At 43.2% G+C, this 27,588-nt stretch overlaps 1 protein-coding gene across 3 annotated transcripts in view; it reads right to left on the bottom strand.

Annotated features, from left to right (window-relative positions):
- Positions 1 to 245: 245 nt before the first annotated feature.
- FSHR (follicle stimulating hormone receptor) overlaps positions 246 to 27,588 on the bottom strand; it is a 164,737-nt gene continuing 137,394 nt past the window's right edge. Inside the window, exons 5-10 of one of the 3 annotated variants that reach the window (XM_032411193.1) lie at positions 24,675 to 24,746; positions 23,407 to 23,484; positions 18,240 to 18,308; positions 18,054 to 18,128; positions 5,904 to 6,089; positions 246 to 1,496 (exon numbers count right to left, since the gene is read on the bottom strand). In XM_032411193.1, coding sequence (XP_032267084.1) covers positions 272 to 1,496; positions 5,904 to 6,089; positions 18,054 to 18,128; positions 18,240 to 18,308; positions 23,407 to 23,484; positions 24,675 to 24,746 — 1,705 coding nt within the window. In that variant the 3' untranslated portion in view covers positions 246 to 271. The remainder of the gene's footprint in view (positions 1,497 to 5,903; positions 6,090 to 18,053; positions 18,129 to 18,239; positions 18,309 to 23,406; positions 23,485 to 24,674; positions 24,747 to 27,588) is intronic. The other 2 variants (XM_032411195.1, XM_032411196.1) reach the window with 2 other exon arrangements.

The raw sequence follows: 27,588 nt of genomic DNA, 5'->3' as shown, positions 1-27,588 counted from the left end.
GATCAGTTGAGATGATCTGAACAAAAGCACTGTGAACATTGTAAAGAAAAGAACAAATGTGATGTAGTATTGTATCGCTTTAATTATGAATGTTTTACTACTTGATCTTCCTAATCGATCATATGGAGTAATTGTTCCTGAGCAATTCACCTTCTAGGTGTGCCAGGAAGATTAAATAGGATGGAGTATATAGAAGTACTCTGCCGTAGCATATACTTCAAAGGTGAGACTTCAGTTACCATTCAACACGGAGATACTTGCACATAATGTATTAGTTCTGGGCTAAATGGCTTAGAGGGACAAGCATGTAATTGGCAACTCTGGGAGCTGGAGGGCAGTGGCCATTTCTCAGATGGGAGTTGTGGGCAGTGGATAAAGTTTCTGTCCTATAAGTCTGGGCTTGGATTTCATAGCAGCCAAACTTGCTCAGCAAAATGAAGAAATCCCTGCGGAAGTTCTTAGTGAAGATGGCATAGAGGAAGGGGTTGGCGCAGGAGTTGATGGGATAGAATAGGACCAGGAGGATCTTTGACTTGGACACAGTGATGAGGGGCACCTTGAGGGAGGCAGAGATGGCGAAGAAGGAGATAGGCGCCATGCAGAGGAAGTCCGTGAAGATGAGCATGGCCATGCGCTTGGCGATCTTGGTGTCACTAGAGGAGGACACGATATTGGGGTTTCTCACTGTGAGGTAGATGTGAGCGTAGCATCCACAGATGACCACAAAGGCCAGAACATTGAGCACAAGGAGGGACATAACATATAGCTGTGACAAGGGGCTGTCAATATCCATGGGCAGGCAGATGCTCACCTTCATGTAGCTGCTGATGCCAAAGATGGGAAAGAGGGCAACTGCAAAGGCAAAGATCCAGCCTAGCAGCATGACACCAGCAGCGTGGCGGAGCTGCACTTTGCATTCTAGCCGCATGGCATGGGTGATGGTATGCCATCTTTCCAGTGTTATGGCTGTCAGAGTGTAGACTGAGAGCTCACTGGCAAAGACTGTGAAAAAGCCAGCAGCATCACAGCCTGCTCCAGTTTGCCAGTCAATGGCATAGTTGTGGTACTGGCTTTTGGTGTAGATATCAACTGATGCTATGAGCAGCAGGTAGATTCCAATGCAGAGATCGGCAAAGGCCAGGTTGCACATAAGGAACCGGGGGACTGTGAGTTTGTATTGGCTGGTGATCAGGATCATCAGCACTATGATATTCCCTGTGATGGCCAGGATGCTGATAAACCATATCAAGACTCTGAGAATATCATGCCCCATGATATCTTCACATGGATTGAACGCATCTGGCTTGGGGGAGCAAGTCACATCAACCACTTCATTGCATAAGTCATAGTCAAATTCACTGTACATCATGTCAAATCCTTTGGCGTAACTGGATTCCTCATCTTCTGCCAAAGAGATTCTCTGACCCCTAGCCTGGGTCATATCCTCAACTTCTTGCCTTAAAATAGATTTGTTGCAAATTGGATGAAGCTCAGAGCTAGAAAAATATAAAAAGGAACAGAATCAACATCCTGGATCCAGAATGGGCAAATACATCACTGTTTTTGCACAGGGTAGAAATGATGGGGTTTCTTCCTGGTTTTTTTTTTTTTTTTTCCTCTTCTCACAGTCTGTCTGCCCTTGAGGCTAAGCTCAAGGGTTAATGGTGCTTACTGTAAATGAACAGAACAACTTGTGTATATACAGTTGGATGGCCCACTGGGGAAACCATCTGGCCACAACCTGAATGTGGGAGGAAGGCGCCTGGGACTAGCTAAGCTTTGCTGTTAAGTGCAAATAATTTACAGACCTAATACCTACTCCACCCTTTGCCTTCCCCCTTTCTATTCAGCTCTCTGTTAATATGCCTGAGTGGGATATAATGCTATTCCTCTACTCTCTACTCTAGTTGCTGGAAGGTCTGGACTGTTTGCTGACTGAAATGAGAACTTAGTTGCTTCTTTTATCTACATAAAGCAGAGAAGCTCAGTCTGTGGTCAGTTGCCAGCCAGCACCTTTCCCTGGCTCTCTGCTGCTCAGGCTAGTGGGAGGTCTGTGATTTGCCTGAAATGTTACTGAGGGTCCTATTATTCTCTATCAGCTCACTTCCCAGGAGCCACAATAGGCCCCAGGTATATATTGGTCTGCAAGGTAAACCTGGCTCTCTCATATTAAGTAGTTATCTAGTGAGTGCTGGGAGAGCAAACATGGGTTGCAAGGAGGGGGGTTTCTAATCATTCTGAGATTATAACTTAGTCCCTGGGGAACTGGCTCTTCTTGGGCTCACTTTTTTGTCTTGGTTTAAGTCCAAATGTACAAGAGGCCTAGTCAACAAAATAGAAGTACTTTCAGAAGGGATTTGCATGGAAACCAGATGATAAATATCCTACCCATATGGGTGGATAGTGCATGTAGAGACAGGGGCTAATAGTTCTGTTTTGAAGCAAAGGCTTAAGTAAAGGAGATGTTTTACACCGGGTCTCTTTTTGGATGGAAAAAAATTTCACATGAACACATACACTTCCTCCCACTCTCTCTCCCTGAGAAGCAATCTCACAGCAATGTTAGTGACTTCATTTCTCTCAAACACTAACATAATCTCATATGAGTAGGGAAGTAGGTATTAAACCCTTGAAAGAATCCCCCATAAGGAGAGAGAAGTTGGGGGAATAGAGGAGGTAAAGGTGGCATTTGATACTGAAGGAGGGGTCCTGGTTAAGTGTTCCAACATACTGACTGAACTTTTCCCTGTCAACATCTACGACAAAAGGCTATTAGGGAGAATGCTTTCCTTTCTTTTCTCCCCTCTGGGAAGTGAATTGAATTGCCAGGGAGTCATCGTGCCTTGGCCCAAGGACTCTTTTTTTTTTTTTTTTTTTTCCCCCCACTTCTCTGGAGAATGTGTCCTCTTTCTTTTTAGAGACTGGTTGGGCTTCTCCCATCACTCACAGGTTGCATTAATGGAGCAAAACAGTAACATACATGTTAATTGAAAATGCCAGAGAATCTTTTGGTTTCATCAGAGATCTTACAAGAAAGGTGAGGGAAAGCTCAGAGATGGGCCCAGGGGGGACAAGAGAAGCACTAGAGTCCTTCATCTAACTTGTGATTCCTAAACCCTGTCATCGGATTAGCAGCAGCCCAATTCTAAGAACAGAAAGTAAGTAACCTGGTGCCTGCAGATGACCATTCCATTCACTGAAACAGATCTGACTTAACCATCTAGAGACAGTCTTCACTTCCTGGGGCTTATGTTGGCTTCTGTGAAGATTCTTACTGTGGATAATGCTACTAACTTATTTTAAATATTGATGCTTCCCTTTCCTGAAACAGAAATGACCCAACCACATGAGTGTAGAAAAGGTAAACAATGTATATCACTTATAATAGAAACAAAAATAGAAATGAAGGAAAATAGTCTTGCCTTTGTAGTACCTTAGCAAATAATAAACATCATAAAGAGTTGGGAATTCAGTTTAGGGTCATTTTAAAAAGTGGTATTCTTGGACCTTGATAAATCATTGAACAGGTTCTTGGGAAGTGTGTAACGGAGTGGCCTAGAGTCTGAGCTTTGGAAACAAAGCAGAGGGTTTGGATCTGACTCTGGTTGGTGTTGGTCAAGTTATTTACTGTCTCTGAGCCTCCGTTTCTGCCTCTGTGAGGAGGGAATAAAAATACTATTGCCTTTACGAGAGTTATATGAGATAAAGTTGCAAAGTATCACAGAGCCGGGCAGTGAGAACCGAGCCAATATGAGCAATACCAAGACAGATGACCACATGACTTCCTGAGTTCATGCTGGGGGCCAGGCCCCGTGTGAGCACTTAGATGTCTATGCCACAGTGCATCAGTTTAAAATCTAGTTGTGAAGAAAAGGCCTAAATAAAACTAACATCACAAAATGAGCAAAATAACATTACCAGCTGAGTGCAGAACTCTGACAAAGAGCTACATGGTTCAGGACAGATCAGGTGTGTAGTTAACAAGGTCTTTCGGTGATAGTCCAGGAGGGCCGTTGACAAAACCTCATGGTCACAAGGGCCTAACGTTTATATCTTGGGCATTGTTGTCAAATGAGGATTGGAAGAACAACTGTATCATACAGTTTTAAACTTGCATCTCGTTACTAAACCACACCTACTATGGTATACAATGAAATGCCACCATTAAAGAAAAAAAAACAACCCTGCAGTTATCTTATGAATAGCATACCTATTTTAATTTGTGTTCGTAAGTTTGTTAAATACAGAGACTAAATGCCCACTGCAATTTTTGTTACGCTGTTTTGGCACCTCTTGCTAGGAGAGGGGTGGGCCTCTCCTTTGCTCTACCAGACAGGCCCTAATGGTAAATTATAATAGGGACCTAGAAAGGGTGAGAGCCAGGGGGTCTGGGGGCAGTCCAGGAAGGCTTCAAGTCCCAGGACAATGTAAGACAGACCTAGAGATTTCCGGTTGAGAAGAACCCCGAAGCTGCATGTATGCCACCAGGGGACGGCAAGACCAGCGGAGTCTGAGCAGGACAGTTAGGTAACATATTCCTGTGGCGTGTTAGCACCGGGCCAGACAGCGGATAACATGCAGCTCTTACAGTGATCTTGACAGCCTTTGAGATTTCTGCTGAAGGGTATGAGTTCCAGGGTTTTGTTGGTAAATGTTATCTTTCTTGCCCCAGCTGGAATAACGCTTGTCTGGAATATAAAAGAGGCAAATCTTGTGCCTCGGCCCAAGCCCTTACACATTCTAGTCGTCAGGAAGAAGTTCCCCGAGCCTTGGGCTAATGTGTGAGGAGTGTCCGATTCTGGAGAGTACCTCCCTGATGCATGGTATTTCTGAAAAGTAGCCCTTTTCCTGCAAATCCTTCTAATGGGTGTGAGTGGGGACTCCTAGTTACTTGGACAACATTTTAGATATATACCATGCTTTGTTTTATTTTTGCTTTATCTTGCTTTTGAGCAGGGGCTAAGTCTACATGGGCAGGTGAATGTGTGTTAAAGGTTGAACAATAGAGGAGACCGTACCATGCGGTGGAATGAGGACACAGGGAAGCTGTGTTAGTGCTGGGGTGCTGTACAAGAGTGTGCAAGGCATCATCTGAGTGTGAGTGCGTGGTGTGGATTGTGTCAGTGAGCTCGGGGAGGGTGCAGGCTTTGAGAACTCCTGATATCCAGTGCATTCTATATGCAATGGATCCTTTCAATGTCTGGAACTTTTATGTGCAATCTCCAAAATATTTCCTCTCTACTTTATCCAGATCCTCTGTATGATTTCCTCATCTTTTTTAACCAGTTGCCTCCTGGTTTTTATCTCTGTCTGGATTACCCTCTTTTTCTGGGCTTCTTCAAATTTGACCAACCTTGAAAGCCAAAGTGAACAGATGTCCCAATCTTTGTCCTCCCTATGAGGCGCTAACATCCAAAGATGGATTAGGGAGTCTTGGAGGGGTTGGGATGTATTGTGCATGTGTGCATCAGTCTCTGGTATGGCAGTTATCCTTCTCCCCTCGAGAGTTGACATGGCTGGTTTCTGGGACACATATAGGTGGCACAGTGTGGGACTGGAAGAATAAATCCATATTGGTACCAAGGAAAAAGGGAACAAATATTCATTAAGCATCAGCTATGAGTCAGGTGCTATATAGTTTGGAGTTTTTCATGTTACCTCGCTTAATATTTGGAAGGTGATCTACCATTGTATGTAGCCCTCTGTTGTGAGCCCATTCTCGAGAAAATTAGAAACGCTTCATAGTACTGAAGCTTTGATCTAGAATATGCCTAAGGGCTTTAACCTGGGAGGTCTTTTAAGTGGATTCTCGTCATGCTGCAAATATATAGAAGTTGTGGACCAAGTTCTGCGCTGGAGAAATGTCCAGGTGGGGCTCAAGGGTTGGACGTGGGAAGACTCACATTTGCCGTCTCCAGTTTGCAAAGGCGCAGCAGTGGCTAGGGTAGGTGAGGCTGGCCTCCATGAGAGCGACAAACGTATCCAGACTGGGAAGCTTTTTCAAGTTGTATGTTGACCTGGCCCTCAGCTTCTTCAGATTTTCTAAGCCATAGCTAGGTAGGGAATGGATCCTTGTTCTTGAAATGTCTCTAGAAGGATAAAACATAAATATAACATGATTATTATGGACCTAAAATTTTCTGCTTGGTTAGCAGGCAAAATGGCAGACACAGTAGGGATATTCTTACATGGGTGAGGAGGGAGATGCCAGTAGATCACACCTCAGTCAGATCCGTGTACAGCTACTAGGACATTTGGTTTCCTGGAGCCCTGGCCCTTGTGTTTGCGTTAGGAGGACTTAGATAATAGGTTTCTCTGATTCCCAGATATACTCACATCCTGCCTGACCTGGGGCTTGACTTCAGCCATCTCCCCTTCTAGAATCTGTCTTGAAATGGACCCGTGTAAATGAGTGGATATCTAAGAGATTGAAGCCATTTCCTCCCCATTGTAAAGTCAGCTATAAAAATATCTGTGATGAGCTAGGGATGGAAACTGTGGCCCAATTTCAGAAAAGGGTAAGAAGAAACATACCATAAGGGGAAGAGGAGTCTGGTGGGCAGTAGAGGCACCCTCGGCACGAAGTCCAAGTGGCGACAGAGAGTGGTGGGCACAAGCACAGCCAGACTAGCCTGTCTATGTTCCCCGCCCTCTACCTATTAGCTCGGTGACCTTGGTAAAGTCATGTCATTTCTCCATGGCTGTTTCCTCAGCCATACAATAGGAATGGTAATAATCCTAGCTCCTTCAGAGGGTTGTTGGGACAATTAAATGAGTTAAAAGTACACAGGAAACTTCCTGGCTAATAGACAGCACTTAATGACTGGTAGCTATTCTTATAAACATCTCTGTCTGTCTGTCTCTCTGTATCTCTGTCTCTGCCTCTCTGTCTCGAGTACACAGTTGTCCTTGCTTTGTAGGAGTCTCTATCAGGGCAAATCAGCGGGGATCTATGGAAGCCCCCAGAAATGGACCATCTGGACCATCTAATCAGGTCCGTGTCCCTGGAGGGCTCCGAATCCCATCCTCTCTGGCATCTGCATCAGTGACATTAGGTGCTTAGCTGGCAGCTTGGTTGGCAGCTGCAACTCTCAAAACAACCAAGACCAGCTGGTGTGAGCAAGGAACTTTCAGTAGTACCAGCTTAGACCTGTTGGGGCCAGCAAGTTGGACATGAAGGAGTGCTTCTGATGGGGGTTGTAGCAAGTGATGACCGGGATGGACTCATCTCAGCACACTTGGATATATGTGGGGAAGGAGATTCTTCTAATGTCTGCATTCCCTTTAAGTCAAAGCGGTGGGTACTCAGAGCAATGAAACTTGGGGGTATGAAAATATATTTGCTACCCCATATGTTCTCACAGTCTGGTGAAAATTATATTCTCAAAACTTTGTTGTCATTGCATCATTCATTTGCTTTCTCAAAAATTCTTAATGCTTCGTTTTGTCCAATGAAACCCACCCCAACTGCTTCTCTCTTTGTCATCTCTTTCCCAATCAAACTTAAAATAGTGACATCATTTATTGATAACTATTTCCTCATAATCCAATCCAGTTTCTTCCTAACCCCAAGAGAAACAATACTCAACAAGGTTGTCTCTTCATTCTAAGCTTCTCCATTTCTCAGTTATATTTCACGTGTAAAACATTCCTCCTTTCTGAGACTTTTTCATGGCATCACATTCTCTTTAATTTTTTCCGACATCTTCTTTAACTTGTGATTTTGTTACTCTTTCTCCTCTATCTTTACTTTAAATATTGGAGTTTCTCCAACCTCAGGTACCCTTCTGACTGTAAATAACCTTCCAGGTGATCTTACCCACTTCTTTGGTTTCAGATACCAGGGATATGCTAATGGCTTCTGAATGTAAATCCCAGCTCAGATCCTACTTCTGCACCTCAGGTCCAGATAATCAATTGTCTGTCAGACCCCACCATTTGGATCACTTTCAAGTATTAAAACTAAATTTACCACCTTCCATGTAAATGTGTTCCTCCTTTTGTTTTTTCCCATCTCAGCAAATGACTCCTCCATTTCCCCCTGTTGTTCAGGATGGAAACTGGAAGTCTTCCTTGACTCCTCCCTCTGCCTCACTTGGACATTGGGTTTTTTGTCTTCTAAGGCCCAACTTTATGTCTGTTTCAAATCAGTCCACTTCTCTGCCACTGCTTTAGTTTAGGTTACCTAGACAAAGGCAGTAGTCTCATAACTGTTCTTCTTGTGACCATGGCATTTGTCAGGGTTCTCCAGAGAAATAGAACCCATAGGATATAAAGAGATAAATAGGAAGAGATTTATTATGGGAATCACCTCATGGGATTATGGAGGTTGAGAAATCCTGTGACATGCCATCTGTAAGCTGGAGAATTAGCAAAGCTGGTGGTATAATTCAGTCCAAGTCCAAAAACCTGTGAACAGGGAGGCCACTGGTCTAAGTCCCAGAGGCCGAAGGCCTGAGAACCTGGAGCTCCGATGTCTGATGCCCAGAGAAAATGAATATTCCAACTCCAGAAGAAAGCAAGCACATTTGTCTTTTCTTTGCCTTTTTGTTCTTTTTGGGCCCTCAATTGATAGAACGATGCCCACCCACATTGGGGAGGGTGATCTTCCTTACTTGGTCTCCTGATTCAAATGCTAATTTCCTCTGGAAATAGTCTCATAGGTAGACCCAGAAGTGTTTTACCAGCTATTTGGGCATCCCACGGCCCGGTCAAGTTGACAAATAAAATTAACCGTCACAACCATCTCTGTCTCTCTCTCTGTCCCTCTTCCCACCTCTCCAATGCAATCTTTACACTGCAGATGGGTATTTTTACAAAAATATCACCCAATTAGATTGTGGCTTCCTGCTTAAAACTCTGTAATGATTCCCCATGTACTTTGAAGTACAAAGCATTGGATGCGATGTGTGGGTCATTTGCCTGGTGTCTCTAACATCCATTCTGTGCCCTCCTCTATGCTCTGGTTTGTATTTCAGAAGGGATGGCCTCTGCAGGTTCCATTTCGCAGATACCCCCTTCTCAATCAGCTTTGCTGGGTTCAGCAAATGAAGCTGATGGGAGATTGGAGGCTAAGAGGAGGGGTAAAAGTTAAGGCATTTCTCATCCATCCTCTGCCTCAGGCAACAGTTCCTCTATGACTTCAACCGTCGTTAGATCTGCTGAGGATCCAGCTTCTACTCACTTGCTCCTCAGGTCCTACCTTCAGTAGTCGTTACCTACCAATGCTAATCCCTGGACTGCTTATCCTCTGCTTGATATTTAGGCAGATGTACGTTGTGGAGCTAATGAATACCTTTATGTAATACCTATGTATATTTCACTTAGTCCCTTCCTTCTTAGTGCTGACAAATTTGGTAAACTTGGCATCTGTCATTCAGATACTCTGTATGCTTTCTGATTTTTTTTTTTTTTTTTTTGCTTGTTCTATCACTACTCAGAGAAGTGCATTAAAATCTCCAACTATGATTTTGGATTTGTATACTACTACTTTTAGTTTTGCCAGTTTTTGCTTTATATATTTATATATAAATAAAATATTTATATATATATTTTGCTTTATATATTTTTGAAAATATTTTAAGTACATACAATTTGCTTCGTATCTAGTAATATTTGTCTCCTAATGCTTTGGATGTTTCTTCTTCACTGGTTCCTCCCTGACCGCCAACTGTTGGAGTACCCACGGTCTCACAGCCTAGACTTCTTTCCTCTATTTTCCCTTAATCTGTAGGTTTACTCATCCAGTCTTACAGCTTAAACACCATTTATATGTTGATGGATCACCTATATTTATCTCTAGATGACTCTTCTCTCCCAAACTGCAGGCTCTTAAATTCAGCTGCCTCCTTAAAATCTCTACTTGGATGTCTAATGGGAGAGCCAAACCTTAGGTATTAAAAATTGAGCTCCTGATTGTCCCCCAAACATGCTCCACTTGTGGCCTCTCCAGTTGTTAATGCAAGAACTTGAAAGGCATGCTTGGCTCCTCTTTCACACCCCATATGCAAACCCTCAGCAGAACATCTTGGCTTTACTTTTCAGATATGTCTGGAATGAGCCACTTCTCACAACATTCATTGCTATCACCATAGGGTGAAAGTTCTGGTGTTCCAAGGTGTCTTTTCTGGTTATCTCCAAAGTAGTAGGATTCTTCAGAGCTGGGGTCCCTGAAAATAAGAATCTGATCCATGAATCTTTGTCCCTGTGCTAAGTCTTGACTCTCCACTGCTCAGTGATCCAGCTGCTCTGGCCTGCTCTCCACTTACACTTCCCATTGTTCCGGAGCTTCTCAACATCCTTCTCTGCCCTAGAAAATCTTTTCTAGTTTCTGTCTTCACACCATTGCTCCACTGACCAGTTCTGCTATTGACACTTGCTCTGGTCTCCATGTCCAAGTTCTTCTTTCGTCTGGATTTTCTCCCCCCTCAAATGTGAAAGAAAGCAAAGCCTGCCCATTTTGTCTAAAACAGTTCAGGGCTCCATCTGAGGAATGAGATGAAGGCATAAAAAAAAAGTCCTTAGGAACAATTGAAACCAGGGCAATCATTACCTACCATGAACATTTTTCATATTTTTAAAAGCAAGCAATATAAAACAGAGGACTATTTTTTCTTAGTTATGTTCCCCCCTTGAGTTCAGAATATATAAAAACACATTAAGCGAAGATTTCTAAAAATAAACAAATTTTTATATTCCGTGCAGTGCTATGCTCTTGTCTCATATACTGTGGTAGATTAAAGAGGACTGCAAATTTTTTACACTTTTCCCATACAGGGTCTACTTGCCCTTCCCTTGAGTTCAGGCTGTACTGTGATGCCTTTGGACTATAATGATGAAAGTGTTGCTTTACCAGCTCTGGACCTTGACTTTAAGAGAGCTGACAGCTTCTATATTGGTTTCACAGAGCCCTAGCTGCTATGAAAGAACTCTGAATGCCCTGAGACCGCCATGCTGGGAAAAATCTAAGCTGTGTGTAGAGGTCCTGGAGGATGAGACGCTGTGTGTGTGTGTGTGTGTCTGTGTGTGTGTGTGTGTGTGTGTGTGTGTAGGGAGGGAGGGGGAGAGAGAGGGAGAGAGAGAGAGGAGAGAGAGGGAGAAATAATGAGCACCGATACACAAGGCATGCGAGTGAAAGGGACCGCTTGGACATAGATCACCCCAGCCACCTGAGCTGATATCACATGGATCAGAGACAAGCCACCCACATATCTGAAACACATGGTTATGAGCAAAATGGAATGATTGTTTTGAGCCACTAAGTTTTAGGATAGTTTTATGCCATAATAGAGAGCCCAAACTCTCACCCAAGTCTCTCTGATTCTGTCGTCTCCATCATTTTTAACAGTTGTAGAGAGGTTTTTCCTTGAAAGCCATTACGAGTGCAGTAGTATTATATTCTGTACATTTTATGCCTTTCTCACCACTTACTGGCTTTTGTTTTATATACTAGCTCCTTGTATTTGCATTTTATCTCTCCTTGATGGTGGAGGGCTCCTTGCATTCTCAGCAGTGCCTTTCACATAGTAAGCCCCCAGAAAATTGTTGCTTTGTTTGAAGAGACTCCGGGGAGTGACACTGAACAAGGATATGGGAGAGGAAGAGCTAGGTCACCCCGGCCACCTGTGATGTCCCCTGACTTCTGGCAGTTTCAAAGAATCTCCCACCTTGTGTTATCTCTTCTATTGTTTCATACTGCTTGACTTTTCATGTATCTTTGTTTTGTCTGCTCAGATTTCAGATGTTTTGAGAGCTTGGATTATTAACATACTTTTGTGTTGTACATTGTATTGAGCACAGGGCTGGGCTCAGTAGATAGTCCTCTGATGAGCAGAAATGCCTCATTATTAGCATCAGAGTACAGATGAGAGGCTGGAGCAAGTCTTCCAGGAGAGCCATTCTAAAGGGAGAAACTGCAAGACAGACTGAGAGAGGAAATCTGGATTTCAAGGTTGCTCAACAAAATGGTGCTTCTGCAGCAGGCGATTCCATGTGACTCAGAGTATCAAAGGCACCAAGGAAGGGAGCAACCTTGTGCGAAGTTTACAAGGAGATAGACAGGTATGAGAGAAGCAGCAGAATAATGTGTTGGGTGGATTGACCTGAATGCAGTCCAATGCCTAGGTGTTAGATTGGGATGTTTTGGTGTCTTTCTGCTTGCTCAGTGTTCCGGAGCTAGCTTGTATTGCAGATTCCTCCTTATCACAGGTACAAAATACATGAGCTGTTGTCATTAGCCCTAGGTGGTTTTGCACTATGAGGCTAAGGCATCTTGTCAGAGTCCTGGGATCCAGATCTTCTGCTGGTGGATGTTGAAAGAGGGGAGTGGTGGGTAGGAGAGGGATGTAGAGTCACTTACAGTTCAGTAAAACCAGTCTTTAGCAAAGTGATTCTGGGGTGATAGGGAAATAAAAGTCTTTATAGCAGGGTTGACTTACAGCTTGCTGGATACTTGTTGGAGTGGAGTAAACGTGGGACTTACCAAGATTTCCAAGTTTTGGACTGGCAGAAAAATGTTTCTCTGTTATCTCCATGGATTAAGAAAAATCAATAGAAATACCATCAGGGACAAAGATAAGTGGATAGTGTTGAGTGTGGTTGAGACTGAACTACAAATATTCCCACTTTTGCTCTCTGTTCCCCTAAAACTCTTTCTCTCTCTTTTCCCTGGCTACAATCTTTCTTCATGGACTGGAAGTCTAATGTTCGATTTAAATTTCTCTGTAAAAACACTTTCCATGCTTAGGAGGCAGATGTCTGGCGGGGGGTGGGGGATGGGAGGGTAACAAAATAAGACCTTATCAGTTACTCACATCTTCATGGAAGTGGATTATTATGACTATTGGCTAAAGGTGGGCTTGGAGAGAGGCCCAGAACACAAAGCATGGCAAGTGAGGGGTTTTCAGAATGGTTATTCTGGCCAACCATATTTTGAGGAATAAAGGAATGAGATTAGATCTCTGAGCCTCGAAAGCCAGGTAGAGGAGTCCAGAATTTATAATGAGCAGACTAACAACTCACTGAAAGCTGTGTTTTTGTAGGATTAGTCTTGAGAACCCTGAGCCTGGCACGTAGTAGGTGCCCATAAATCCGTGTTAAGTGCATTGGAAGGAGAAAGGATTGAAGGTAGGAAGGGAATGAAGTGACTGTTGCAGGAAGTCAGGCGTAAGCGCTCTCTTCCCCACACACTGTCACTTCATCTGTTAAAGTCACTGTATCACATGACAAAGATTTATTGGACATCTGCTCTGTTACTATAGCCTCCTGAGGAAAATTTCTGCAGAGCATATTGTTCTGGACAGTAACATTTGTCCCTCGACCAGAATGAGATACTTTAGGGCAGACATTGTTTATTTTTAAATCTCTCCATCCCTTACACCTGGCAGAGTACCGGATGCACACTAGGTGCTCAATCAACATTTACTAAATGTAGGACATGTATGAGCCAATATGCTCAGGGAATAGCTGAGAAGGTTTATCACTGATGTGGTTCCTCGGGCTGGTGGGCTGGACAAGGGGGGGAGGGCTAGTCGTGGGCTGGTGTTTTTAATCCTTGTCTTTCAGGCTGGTCTAATGACTGCAGTCTTTCTTTTTTTAAGATGTCACTTTGGTTAACATTTCAGCACATGCTATATTTGGCAGTGACTGGTTTTGAGAATTTAAATCCTGAAAAGTACTAACAGGAGACATAATGGGATGATGGCTGGCGCTTAAGAGATTTGGTAATCCTAAATTGTTCAACATTGTTAACATTCCTGATTCTGAGACATAGAATGAAAAGGGAGACAGCTGTCAGTAATAAGGCACTGAGTCAGGAGAGGCAGGAGTTAAATTGCACTCTGCCCCATTTAATAAAGTGTGTTATAGCCAGTGCCAAAATTTGATTTGAACAATTTCTATTTTTCCAGCAAAGATGTTATTACAGGTCAATCATTTCCATAAGTGAGAGCACATTTCTGGTGTATACTACACTGACAGATGGCTAGAAGACCTCTCTTTCATGATCCCAGGCGGAATAAAAAGGCAATTTACTATCTATAGGACTGTGGGTACACTGGTAATGGAAGAGAATCATTCTTATACAAATAACTCAGTGTTTGAATCTGAACTATCAAATGAATCTGAGCTATAGCCAAATCAATTTGATAAACCATCAGAATATGATTGTACTGGCTCCAGCCTGCAAAGGCAATGCATTAAATGTTCCCCACAGGAAACAGTTTCCCAAGGAAACAGCAATTGCTTGATTGCTTAAAACAAACACACACACACACACACACACACACACACACCCCACGCCCCAAACTTGAGTGAGTTTAGAATATCAGGTGAAAACTGAGATGGCCACTGATGATCAAGGTCAAGACTCTGGAGGGGGAAATAGAGATGCTAGGCTTCTCCTCTGAAACTCAGAGGAGCGTGCGTATGTGCCCCTGGCTTTCTCTACATCTGTTTCTTTTTGCAGTGGAACATCTCACCATTGCACCCTTAGGTGTTGAGAGGTTCCCTGTTTTTCACTCAACTATAAATTTTTGCCTTCAGTAAAGGAGTACCACTGGTTTGGGTGCCCTTCCCTTCACTCTCTTGGAATCCTTTGCATGCATCTACTGGGGACAAAGGACTAAGCCTGTTGGGGAGGAAGATTCACGGCAGTTAGCTTGTGGAGGAGCTACCCTGGAGACAGGGCGAAGCTTCCCTATTCCCAGCATTGGTTCTAGTGCAGTGATCCTTGGTGTGCTTTCTGGACCCGCAACAGCAGCTTCACTGGGCAAGTTATTGAGATGGAGCTTCTTAGGCCCATTCCTGACCTGATGAGTCCGGCTCTGGGGGTGGGGACCTGCATTCCAGGGTTTTACAAGCATGCCTGGTGATTGTGATGCATGATCAAACTTGGAACCACTCCCAGCTGAGCTGCTAGTAGCTGAGCTCTCCTCTGGAAATGCCTTCTCCTGACTTAGCCACGATTTGCCTCCTCCCCATGGACAGCCTGCATCACGTGATTGTTGATGAAGAGGACTGGCTCCTTGCCTTAATTCAGTGAAACTTTGAAGGGCCATCTTAATTACACAGCTCCCATGGGATTAGATGAGGCTTCTGTTGCAAATGCATTGCAGTTTGACTTCCCTCTTAGCCTGATTCTACTCCCAGCAAGTACTTCCCACATACCCTGATAGCACTCCCCAGTCAACCTCCTGCATGCACACATCCATATCACAGGCTTATTTGGGGGAATGGGAATCTGACCCAATGCACAATCAAAGCCCTAGCCCGAGCATCTACTCTGCAAAAGCAGTCTGAACAGAGTGCACCTCTCCTACTCATCAACCCGTTAGCACCTGGGGTGGGCTCGTTCTCTGCACACACCTCAGCAAGCAGCTCTCAGGCCAGGGTTTGGCTGGGGTTGGCACATCAGGTTGTAGGAGTGAGAAATGGCATAGGCCATAGAATCCTAGTTGAGCAAGCAGAGATTGGAAGGACCTCTGCAGACTAACCTGAAAGCCCCAGTAAGGGAGGCTCGATGTTGAAGTGATCAATCCTCTTGCCCCTAAGGGGAGGAGCAGGAGACTAGCAGTTATAGGCTGGGCTGTTGGCCAGGACTTGCACATATATCCTCATGCATTGCGATGAAAGGATGTGGGAGTGTATTATCACCCTCTACCCTTTTAAGTCATGGCAAGTGCTTGATAATTCCTTTGGATTTTCTGTAAATGTTACTCACTTCATTCTGGCCAGATCCGTTCCTGTGGTAAAAGGGTTGAAAAATGCACCTGTAACTTGAGGACCCTGTGGAGCTGCTTGTGATGGTGACATCCCACTTCCTGATGGCATACGTGGCAGGACTGGCTGAGGGATTCATGTCCATGTTCTCCATTAGATGCTCAGATGAGACACATGGCACGGTGCCTCAGCCTGGGGCCTGATGATGCACCTGTAGGAGATGTGCTTCTGTGTGGTCTGTGCTTATCATTTACTGGTGTTCTTAGGCTGGGAGTCTGATGCTTACAAATATTTTCACCCTCTGTTGTTGTTCGCAGCCAACTGTATAACTTTTAGTTGTTTGATTAGACGTATTTATATGCTTTAGACAACATGATATGGTGGGAATACATGGAATGTAAGGCAGAAGACCTAGTTTCTGGTTCAAGCTCTGCCACTTATGGTGGCAGTCTGATGTTCAGCAGGTCACTTTAAATTTCTGGTTTTGGTTGCCTGGATAATGAGCTGGTTGAGGATCCAGTCCAACTCGAATGTTCGCGGTAGCGGAGTGGTTAAGGAGCTATGATTTAATAGTATACCCAGTACAAGTAACATATGGAAACCTATCCCACCACAGACACATTCTGCCGTAACAGATAGAGGTGCTTTAGGAATATTCAAAATCCCTAGGACTTTCAGGTAAGGGAAATTGACAAACTGCTCTTGGGGCGGTCAGAGACATCAACAGCACTGTCTCTGTTTGTCTCCCAAGTCCTTGAAGAGGAGGAAACATTAAGCATTACAAGTTCTAAGTACTTGGTATATTAGAGCACATGGACCATATGCCTGGCACTCTTATGTTTGGCAACTACCTGGTACTTCCTAGCACACATTGTGACCTGCTATTTTAGGGTGTATATTTAGTTATTGTCTGACTCTCAGGAGAATATAAGCTTTCCGTGAGGAGATGGAGGCTTAGGGAGGCGAAGGAATGGTTAAATCAAGGTCGTCTGCTCTGGCCTCTCTGCTTTAATCATACTGACACTTCCTTCTTTTGCATATATTGCCCATCTCAAGGCAGGCATACTAAAATAATCGTTGAACTTTTCAAAGAGGCAGAATCCTGTATATGGGTCAAACACACGCTCTATTGTCAATAATAACCATTTGTGGAGTTTCTGCTCTACCATACATGGTCTAATGCTAGAGATACACTAGGTTCCAACCTGCAGGAGAATATAAGCTTTTGAGTGAAAAGGAAAGTTATGTTGACAGATGGGAGGGAAGGAGAGACGTAACCACACGTGGGAGCCTATATTAATTGCCAAACACGAGGTGCAGTCTAGTGGCTCTCAATGCCAAAATTGACCTTGGGCAGGCCATAGAAGGATCATCTAGTAAAACTTGAGATTTTTTCCCGTATGTTTATTTCTGTGCTCACTATTTCTTCTTACATCTGACTTCTTCCTTCTTGGTCCCTTCCTTCCTGCAGTACATTTCATCAGTAGATGGGGTAGGTCTTGCTGAGAGCCCAGGAAAACAGTTTTTTAAAGCTCTTGGAGATTGGGGTCCCTGCCACCGTGACGGCTGTAGAAGTCACAGGAGGAAGAATTCACTATTGGCTGAGGTGGCCAGGGAAGGGGTGGCAGCTGGCCTGACCCTAGTGGAAAGTCAGGGGCCCATGAGAAGAGAAATGGGGATGGTTCCTCGTGGAGGGAGAGATGGAGACGAGGAAGCAAGCACCGGGAGGAGGGGTGCTGCTGCAGGGCTGTGGGGCACTGAATGGAGCCCAAGAGATCTGAATCGAGGCAAAGAGGATCTAAAAATAAGTGTGTGGGGGGATCTCTCAGGGAAAGATACTCCTGGACATTGAAGGTGAGGAAGGAGACCTGTGCTTTCCCTTCCAGGGAAGAAATGTATGGCAGAGGAGTTAAGAACCTGAGCTGAGTCAGACCAGTTTGGTGTTAAATACATGCTCCAAAATTTGCATGACTTGGGATGAGTTAGTTAACACCTCCATGGAAGCCAGTTTTTCCTTCTCTAAAATGGGAACAACAGATCCTACCACAGAGGTTTTATGAGGATTAAATTCGAAAACTCATTTTAAGCTTTTAAAACACTGTCTGGGGCTTGGTAAGTGCTCATTAAATAATAGTTGCTGTTACTGTTGCTGTTACACTATTGAAAGTCAGGACGTAGATCAGCCCGAAATTGTCCCTGGAAGTCTTTGTAGATGACAGATAAAAACTGACCTTCATTGCCAACCCTATATGGGAAACCTCTCTGAATTGGAGAAAGTTGACTCCTAACTTGTACATGTTGATCTCTAGCACATGGAAACAGGGGAAGCTACTTACAGAATGACTGGTCCAGAGGCTCCGTGGAAAACATCATTAGGCAATTCTTCCAAATTATTGTTATCACTTAGATTCCTGGGGATGGAGTTCAGCAGAGAAGAAGGGAAACACAAAGCCACATAAATATCACTGTTGTAAGAGCCATTTCCCTCTAAATGGCCTGGAAGAATAGTCAGGGCTACTTACAGCTCATCTAGTTGGGTTCCATTGAATGCGCAGCTGTGTATTTCTTGAATGCCGTTCTTATTCAGCCATCTGAAATAAAAGGCCCATTAAAAAACCAATAATGTCAGATGCAAACAATGCAGGGGTTTCATAATTGGAAGCACTGGGGCAAGGTCAGACATTGCAGGTTGTTGGCATAAATAAAATGCCACCCGTAAGGCTCAGGGACAAGAGTGGGAGGGAGGCTGATTTATCACTGTATGACCTCATGTGATGTTTGAAGTTTGCGTTATGTGCATGTATTACCTTCCAGAGGGGAAAAAAATTTTGAAAAGGCACACTTAGGCTTACCACCTGGATCCTGTATGGTCTTCACGCACATCATTAGTGTGCAGAGATGGTGCCATGGGGGGATAAGACAAAGGTGTTTCCCATCCTGAAGGACCGAAATCATGCAATTATTGGACAAGTGTTTATAAGACAACATTTTGTATCCGCTTTCTCTAAGGCCTTAAGCCTCTCACCCATGCTCACCCATAGCAGCAGGCCTGGCTGTCATCAAAAAGTGATCTAATTAAGCTATCAGACAACCTGAACATCTCCTGTGACCCACAGGGACCTGGTTATTGGAGGTTTGTGGAGGTGGCTCTGGGTTAAGCCAGAAAGGAAGAGAAATCAATTACAGAGACTGTGGGCTGTGGCAGGGCACAGTAGTGTGAGTGGGAACAGGAGGGGCCTCTGCGGCTGATGGGGGCTGGATGTGGAACAGTCAGCCTGATTGTGCAAAGGACAGCGAGCAGGTTAGGGGAGACCAAGGACACCTTGGGCCGACAGCTCTGCACTGCTGTGCTCCTGGATGGGCCTGAAAACAAAAACAAAATCCAAGGTCGGGAGAGCTTAGCCTGAAGAGCCTTTGACTACCTGCTCTTGATTTGCTGTCAGATCCTTTTCCTTGTCAGGCTCAGTGGGTTTACAAATAACAGTGTTTGAAAAGCTGACCCCGAGAGGCTCCTGCATATTCTGGACTTTTATTTTCCGGCTTGCAGTGGGTAGCTAGAAACACTTACAATCACAGGACAGCAACCGTATGTTTTTTTTCCTTCCTCCTGAAAACCAGTTTACATAAAAAAATCCAGACAGGAGCAAGGTAAATCTTTTTAAACCTCAGCAACCATTTGGTGTGTTCTGATGGCCAAAGAGTGGCTGTGTACCCCCGCATCCCACCTGCCTTGCAACTCCCTGGCTGGACCCCAGCTATCTAGCCTGCTCACGTCTTTGTCAGCCTGTCCCTGGTAGTGAATTGCGGCGACAGCTGCCCCTAACCTGTGGGATGTAGTTCCCTGGGATTTTCAGTCCACCACAGGGATCAGCAAACTTTCTCTGTAAAGGGCCAGGCAGGACATTTTAGGTTTTGTGGGCCAAGAGACAAAATGGAGAATACTACATAGGTATTTTATATAGGTATGTACTAAACAACGTTGACAAAGGTTTTGACCAAACTTATAATAATAGAGTACTTTTTTTTTTTTTTTTAAATAGAGGTCTATTGAAAAGCATGGATTTTTTTTTTTTTTTTTTCTTCTGGGCAGGGTACCATCTTGCTTAATTTAGGTTAGTGTCAGTGTTCCCTGTCATCAAAATGTTCACTTGTATAAACCAGTACTAGTTCATGGGCTGGATTTGGCTGACCCTTCCCCTAACACAAAGGGGTATGTAAATCCAGGTGGGCTCCACCTATGTTTCTGTAGACTAGATTTTTCTGTACATAAATTTCCTGCAAATAGATCTTGCTATGATTAAATAATATATAGATGGATTTAAAAGAATTACTGTATTTGAAGTAGGCTTTTGTCTTTATGGATTTTTCTCAGTCAACAGATACCATCATATGGGGAGGGGGTGGAAGTTTTTGATGTCAGTGATGGATCATTACACATACAAAAAAAGTGATGTCCAGAACTCTGGCCCTGGGCTTTACATTAGGCTGTAACACTCAAACTACTAACAAAGAGAAGCTGACATTGATTATGTATACCCTTAGTCTCTTAAGAGATACAGTGCTGGTTTGAAAACCTGATGATGACGATGACGATGACGACAATGACCACAATGACAAGGACAACCTGGGCAAAGCATCATCTAAAGAATAACTGGATCATGGTTTTCTTTGATCTTTATGTGTTTGTGGCCTCAGTAGAGGCTCAGGAGGCTCCAGAAGCAGAATCTGCTCACAGCCTAAAGAGTGAGGGGACTGGGGGGACCTGGCCTATTAAAGCTCACTGAGGCAGGCAAGTGAGATGGAAGCAATTGAGGAAAGGAGGAAATGCACATGGAGTGAGCCTCTCCTATGGCTGGGACATGGTGGGAGCTGATACACATGGAAGCTCATTTTATTTTTTTTCTGAATTGAGGCCATTCTTTTGGTCAGTCATAGCTCGATGTTTTCCCCGTTCAGACCCTGTGGTTGCAGTGCGGGGGTGGGAAAGGGCTCAGAGGCCTCAACATGGTGGACCTTTATTGCTCATTTTCCTCTGAGACACTAGCCCAGTATCTGATAATCCTTTATTATTATTGGGCTATTTAAAAAAATTGTGTGTGTGCATGTGATATATATATGTATATGTATGTGTGTGTATATATATATATATATATGATAAATTTTTTTTAGAACAGGGACTGAAGATTTGAAAAGTGCCACTGCATAGAAAACTCTCTCAGTCGTCAGTGCCATTTAGCCATACTGCTTTTTCTGAGCACACTTGGATGTCCTTAGTGGGAGAAGGCCCCTGCATCCAGATGTGTCACCCCAACTAAGAACAACTGGAGTCTTAAACTGTCTTGAGTATGGATTTTCCAATTCCATTATCTATGGATTAAGGACCATCTGAGGTCAAGAAAAATAGATTTTGTTCTCACAAAAGTGAATTTATCCTTTAGAGACGTGTCTGAGAAGTATTGGCTCTTAAGAAAGCTCTCCTCTTTGGGAGAGTATGTTCTAAATTCCGGGGAGCCACGCAGTGTCCATGAACAGAAGTCCGAGAAGAGCAGCCATGATCTGCACATTTCCTTTGTAGGTTTGGGTGTGTGAGGCTGTGTCCTAAGTTCTTATTTCCTCAGGTCCTTTGCCTACACTTGGGGAGAGGTAAGGCCTTTTTAGGTCAGGATCCTTGCCTTCTGTCTTACGTTCTGGACAAAAAGAATGTGTGTCATAGTAGAAAACTGTGAGCAGTCTGCACACTCCCACTTAATGATATATTTTTATAAAATACTCTGTTAATAGATTTGCCACATGGTAACATTAAGTAACTTAGAACCACTATATTTAAAGATGTTTAGAGCAAGATTTAAAGAAGCAGGGATATCCAGGTACAGCTGATGACATTTATCACTAGTCTCCTTCCATAATGTAGCCTGGCAATCCGTTCACTGTCTATTCGTGCTCTAACCCGCCAGGCTGCTGTTACTCAGGGACTCCCTCTTTTCCCCCGAACTCCTTCTATCTTTCCTCCTCCTCCTTTTTTTTTTTTTTTTTAACCTTAATAGCCTTGATGATTGTTTCCTCTGCTTGCCCTTTGCCTGGCTACATCCCACTTACCTGTTAAAGCCCCATCCTAGGCACAACTTCCTTTCTCGGCCACCTTTCCCTCCTTTAACTGTTCCTTCAACCCTCACGTCACAGGCCAGTCAGAGTAAATCATTCCTTCTTCCCTTTTAGGATAATTGTTTTTATTTTGCACACTTTTTTTTTTTAATTTTATTTTTTTTATTTTTTTTTAAAGATTTTTATTTATTTGAGAGAGAGAGAGAATGAGAGAGAGAGCACAAGAGGGGGTAGGGTTAGAGGGAGAAGCAGACTCCCTGCCGAGCAGGGAGCCCGATGTGGGACTCGATCCCGGGACTCCGGGATCATGACCTGAGCCGAAGGCAGTCGCTTAACCAACTGAGCCACCCAGGCGCCCCTATTTTGCACACTTTTTATTCTGTTTATATTTTAATCCATTTCTTTTGCTTTCCCCTTCTCTCATATTTCCCATACCCCATCGACTCATTCTAATACAGGTGCACATAAATTCCGAATGTTGTGAGTGTATTAAAGGGAAGGATTAGGTATTACTCGGTTAAAATTGTTGTCCTAATACCATGTACTCTGAATACATGCCTTTGATTTTTTAATTTTTTTCCTTCATACTTGCTTTGTCTCTGCTAGTCTCTTTGAAACCTTTCCTATTGCTCTAATTAATTTACATCAAATGCTGTGCTTAGCTTTAATCTTCAGCATGTCCTCATCTCTACTGTTTCTCTCCCCACCCCCCCTCCCCGCCCCTTTTCTTTTTCATACTGCTAGGTATTCTCTGAATCATGTTACTGTTTTGAAAATGACTGAAATTCTTCCTTGGCTGGAACTTAACCTTTTGTACATAATGGCATATTTTAAGCACACACACTGGTATATTTTTAAAAAATGCAACAATTTCTGAAGTGGGAGGATAAAATGTTTTCCTTACAGATGTAATGGCAGTTACCGGTTTCCCAAATGCCATTCTGTTTATCTAACTTCCGTAGATCCCACAGACACCTGGGTAGCCCCAGGCTCTCTCTTTCTGGGCCATCTTGGGCGGTGGATAAACTGCCACCCAGGCTACTAGCACAAACGATTACAAAGGAGTCCATTAATGGCACGGAGTGCATTTAAAAACATTCCCAAAAGTCAGAGGGAGTAACTCAAGCTCATTAAAAAATGTGATTGTTTCAAGAAAAAAGAGGTCATCTCACGCCCAGCATGGGGTTGAATAGGAGCTGCTTGGCATGGTTATGAGGGAAAATCTCCCAAATTCAGCCTCCTCCTTGGTCTTTTTCTTGGGGCAACAAAAGCCTTGCTAGGCAATAACTAGCTTTACTGATGCATGAGTTATTCTGTCCTTCAGAACAGATGTTGCATCACAGGAGACCATCATTCAAAGAGCAATTTTAAATATTTGAATTGCACCGCAGAATCATAAATTATTAACATGACTCCATGTTGTGATTCTGAAATGTAAAGATGGGAAATGAGAGAAAAATACTGAAGCAGAAATTTAAATGGCGAAAAGCCAAAGTTACCCAAACACAAAAGGAGCATCCTGTTAGGGGAAAGATGATTAAATCAGAAACCAAATGTTACTCCACTGGAGTTTTTTTCTTTACTTACAAAATCATACTTTCAAAACTCAGCCCCATGAAAGAATTTCTTTCAACTGTGTGGATGTTGATATTATCTTGAATGTCTCTAGAAGAAAGTACAGATGCATTAGGTCTTTATGCCAGCTCCACTCCTGTAACCTCCCCACATTTCGTTTCCTGGGCATGATGTGGTCTTTAGCTGAGGCAATGTTGGAACAGTTAGTATTCTGAGAGATGATGAGTTCAAAGTTAGGGAAATAAAAGACATCTAGTTTCCCTTCAGTGTATCAGTGCCTAAAAATGAAATTGCAATTTCTCGTAGTCTCTTGTCTCTGGACATTTTCTTAGCTAATTTCACCGTGTTAAGGTTCTGAGACACTCCTTTATTATCCTTCCCTGCTCACTATGACAAAGCCACTAATGCTGACCTTTCACCTCCATATGGAACTTCTCCATTCACCATACTTGGGCCTTTAGCTTCCTCCCATTTCAGTCCCCCTCTCACAGCCAGTTTACTTCCTTCTATTCCCCTTGGGTCACAGAAAAGTTGTATCATTCTATTTCTGAATGGAGGGATGGAGAAAGTCTCATTTTTTGGGTTGTGTCCCTCATCCCCCATCAAGCTTCCCTGTTGGGTCAGATTTAACAAATACACTGTATGCAGGAGTAGTAAACTGCCTGGAACAATTTGAGAAATGTTGAGAGATTCTTTTTCTCTCCCTCCCTCTCTCCTTTCTTCCCCCTTTTCCTTAGCTCTTTATACCCCTTCCTTACCATTTCCTTTTGGGTCTGTCTAGATTCTTACAATTTCACTATTGAAAGTAAACTTGGCATAACACATGGCCTTTTTTCCTCCTCTTTGAAAATACAGATGTCTTGAGAAAAGGCAAATAGATTATCTTGCTAACAGTGTGAATTTGTGAATCGTCAGCCAGTTTCTTTATGCCTAGGGTCATATGAGAATTCAGGAGGGAAGAGGTGAGGGTGAGGGAAGACGGGTGAGGAGGGTATTTGTAGGGGTGGTATGTAAAGCACTAAATAGTGAAGAGAGGAGGCCCTTCTTGATTTGCTACAAGCTGGCTCTGTTGAAATGGTCTTATTGAGGAGACTGCTGACTGTCTCCAAACTGAGCTTAGCGGGCTTTCAGATAAAACTAAGGGTACTTCCTGCTTGCCTTCCTACCTCTGCTTACCCAGAGTGACCTATTGGGAGGATCTAGGTTAAGCAGTGCATATTATAGGCCCCGAGGCCATTGGGCAAGACATCTACTAAGTCAACACTCAAGGAAACACTTACAGTAGAACCTTTTGGAGAGATTGAACCTTGTGAACAGCCGGTAAGTGCTTAATACCTGTGTTGGATATTAACCTAGAGAGAGACAGAATTAGAATGAGGAAAAAAAGAACCTGGCTATCTTAACAATTACTATGATATAAGCTTTCCAAATTCAAAGTAACAGTTTTGAGCTAGCAGAAAAACCCACCAGAAAATCCCGTAATACACCTGCCACATGCTTACATTTTCTATTTTAAGGCTGTAACCAAGGTCTAGCAAAATACTGATTCCTTAGAGTAAAGAAACTTACACTTCAGACACAATGCACAATACTCTTTTTTTTTTTAAGGTACATTAACATCCAAAAGCAAATTGTAACTAGGTAACAAAATGTTCCTAAATCATCCCTTGTTTCCTGCCTTCTCACAGTCTTTGGAGAACTGCCCCTTCCCCAATCCAAGTGATTCTGTTGAGATTAGAACATGAGGTTCCATGCCCTTCGACCCCAGAATATGCATATAACCTAATCTCGGTGAATCAGACTGTCTCCTGGGATGTGGTTGGAGGTTGGTTAGCACTGAGTCCACTGATGACATCACCCTTAAGAGACAGTCCATAAATTTCTATAGCTGAAATGTCCAGAGCTATAATGGATCCTTCCCAAGGTCTGCTTATTTTGTCCTGTGTTCCCCAGAAAGCAGAGACTGACATGAAACCTGGCCTGTAGATGGTATCTTTGATAATGAGTTTAGAGAGTTTGTGACATCAGTAATAAAACGGGGGAGAAAGATAATACAAAGATAAGTTGTTGAGTTGGCCACTGCTCCTGGTTACTGGTCCTTAATGCCAAGTACTTGATTTAGGAGACTTTCAAAATGGATCTCAGAACTGTTGTTCTGAATGGGGGAAAAGGGAAAACATTTATTCATGGACTACTATTTCCTATTGGTCAGATGTGTCCCCATGGTGTTAACTCCTTACTTATGGCTTGCATGCTATATGAGTGCCTAGTGAGTGAGGAGACCCAGGACAGGAAATGAGAGGTCTGCAAGGCCAGGTGAGGTGATATCCACTTGCACCTGCATTAAGCTGATTGAAATTTGGGTGGACCTGGCTGCCACAGCAGTGGTGAAGGTTTTCAAGGCACATGAGAGTTGTTTGACACCCTGGTCTCTAGCATTTCCCTCTCTTGTGAGTTTCTCAGAATCCTTCTCACCACCATTTTTCTTCTCTATGTGGCTTACTCAAGCCAGAGTTGGTCTTGGTCACTTGCAATCTAAAGAATCTTCACTGGTACATACCTCATTGTGAAGGATCATTTGTCCTTTTGGGTTTATGACTCTAGACTGTGGTATCTTTGCTTCTATATTCAGAGTCCGTGAATTCTGCCTATGGCTTCTCTAATTGTTCTCAGATGTTTTATTCCCTCTTGGTTCTCAGTGATCCATGCAGAATCCATCTTGGTCAATTCTTTTCATTACTCAACAGCCCTTTATATGGTCCGCCTCTGTTTTGGTCAGTTTCTGTTCCTATAATTTTGCCTTCTCCAAAGTGTTACATCAGTGCAATTATATATTACAGAACTTCTTGAATCTGGCTTCTTTGACACAGTATAATGCATTTGACATTCTTCCATCATGTGGTGTGTATCAATAGTTCATTTTTTTTTTTTTTTTTAAAGATTTCATTCTTTTGACAGAGAGAGACACAGCGAGAGAGGGAACACAAGCAGGGGGAGTGGGAGAGGGAGAAGCAGGCTTCCCGCCAAGCAGGGAGCCCGATGCGGGGCTCGATCCCAGGACCCTGAGATCATGACCTGAGCCGAAGGCAGACGCCCAACAACTGAGCCACTCGGGCGCCCCTAGTTCATTGTTTTTTTTTAATTGCTAAATAGGATTCCATTGTATGGATGTACCACAGTTGATCCATTCACCATTTGAAGGACATGTAGGTCGTTTCCAGTTTTTGTGATAATTAAAAAAAAAAGCTGCTTTAAACATTGGTGGTGGTGGTGGTGTGTATGCACACATGTCTGTGCACATGTGAGAGAGAGGGGGAGAGAGAACATTTTTCTTTATCTTGGGCAAATACCTATGAGTAGGATTGCTGGGTTGTGTGGTAAGTGTATGTTTAGTTTTATTAGAAACTGCCAAACTGTTTTCCAAAGTGGCTGCACCATTATGCATTGCCATCAGCAATGGGTGAGAATTCTAGTTGTTCCTCATCCTTTGGTTATGTTAAAAATACTCTTTGAATATAAAAGTAATACATGTTTATTGTGGGAGTTATGGAAAATATGGAAACATTTACAGAAGAAAGTAAAAATGACCTCTAGTTTGTCTACCCAGATAGAGTTTCTGCTAATACTGGGGTTTTGAGGTTTCTACCAAAACAAATGGCTTTCATAGTTGCTTTCCCTAATCTCTGAGATTCTACTCATTCTAAACAGAAACATTGCCATAAATAAGTATATACCAGCTTGACACAGTCCTATTCCACATTTGTTATTTAATCATATCCAGTCTTCTGCCATTTTTAGATCTCTTCTCATGTGTCTATACACTATTCCCTTAATGAGATATTAAAGCAAGGACCATATTTAATATTCTCTGACAATCTATACTACCATGTACAGATTTTGAATGTAGTATGTGCTCATAAAATATTGAGTTAATTGATGTTTCTAAAACATTTCTTAAATATGTCACTGAGAATATATAAAAATCCTTATTCAGTTAATTTACTTGTCCAGTATCGCTGCTACCTAGAGTAATTAATCTTAAACAGACACAGGGAAGTCTGGAGGCCAGGAATCAGTAGAACCTATGTGCCAGCTCTGTCATGAGCTAGACACAATGCATTTCATCTCTCTAGACTGGAAAGGATGTGGTGTGCATGAATATCAAGGTAGACATTCTGTCAGACACCTTTGTGC

The sequence above is a fragment of the Phoca vitulina genome, unplaced genomic scaffold (genome assembly GCF_004348235.1).
Source record: "Phoca vitulina isolate PV1807 unplaced genomic scaffold, GSC_HSeal_1.0 scaffold12, whole genome shotgun sequence".
In the NCBI taxonomy this organism is placed as follows: Eukaryota; Metazoa; Chordata; class Mammalia; order Carnivora; family Phocidae; genus Phoca; species Phoca vitulina.
Note: the sequence above shows the minus strand (reverse complement) of the source record. Positions and strands in the feature narration are given on the sequence as shown.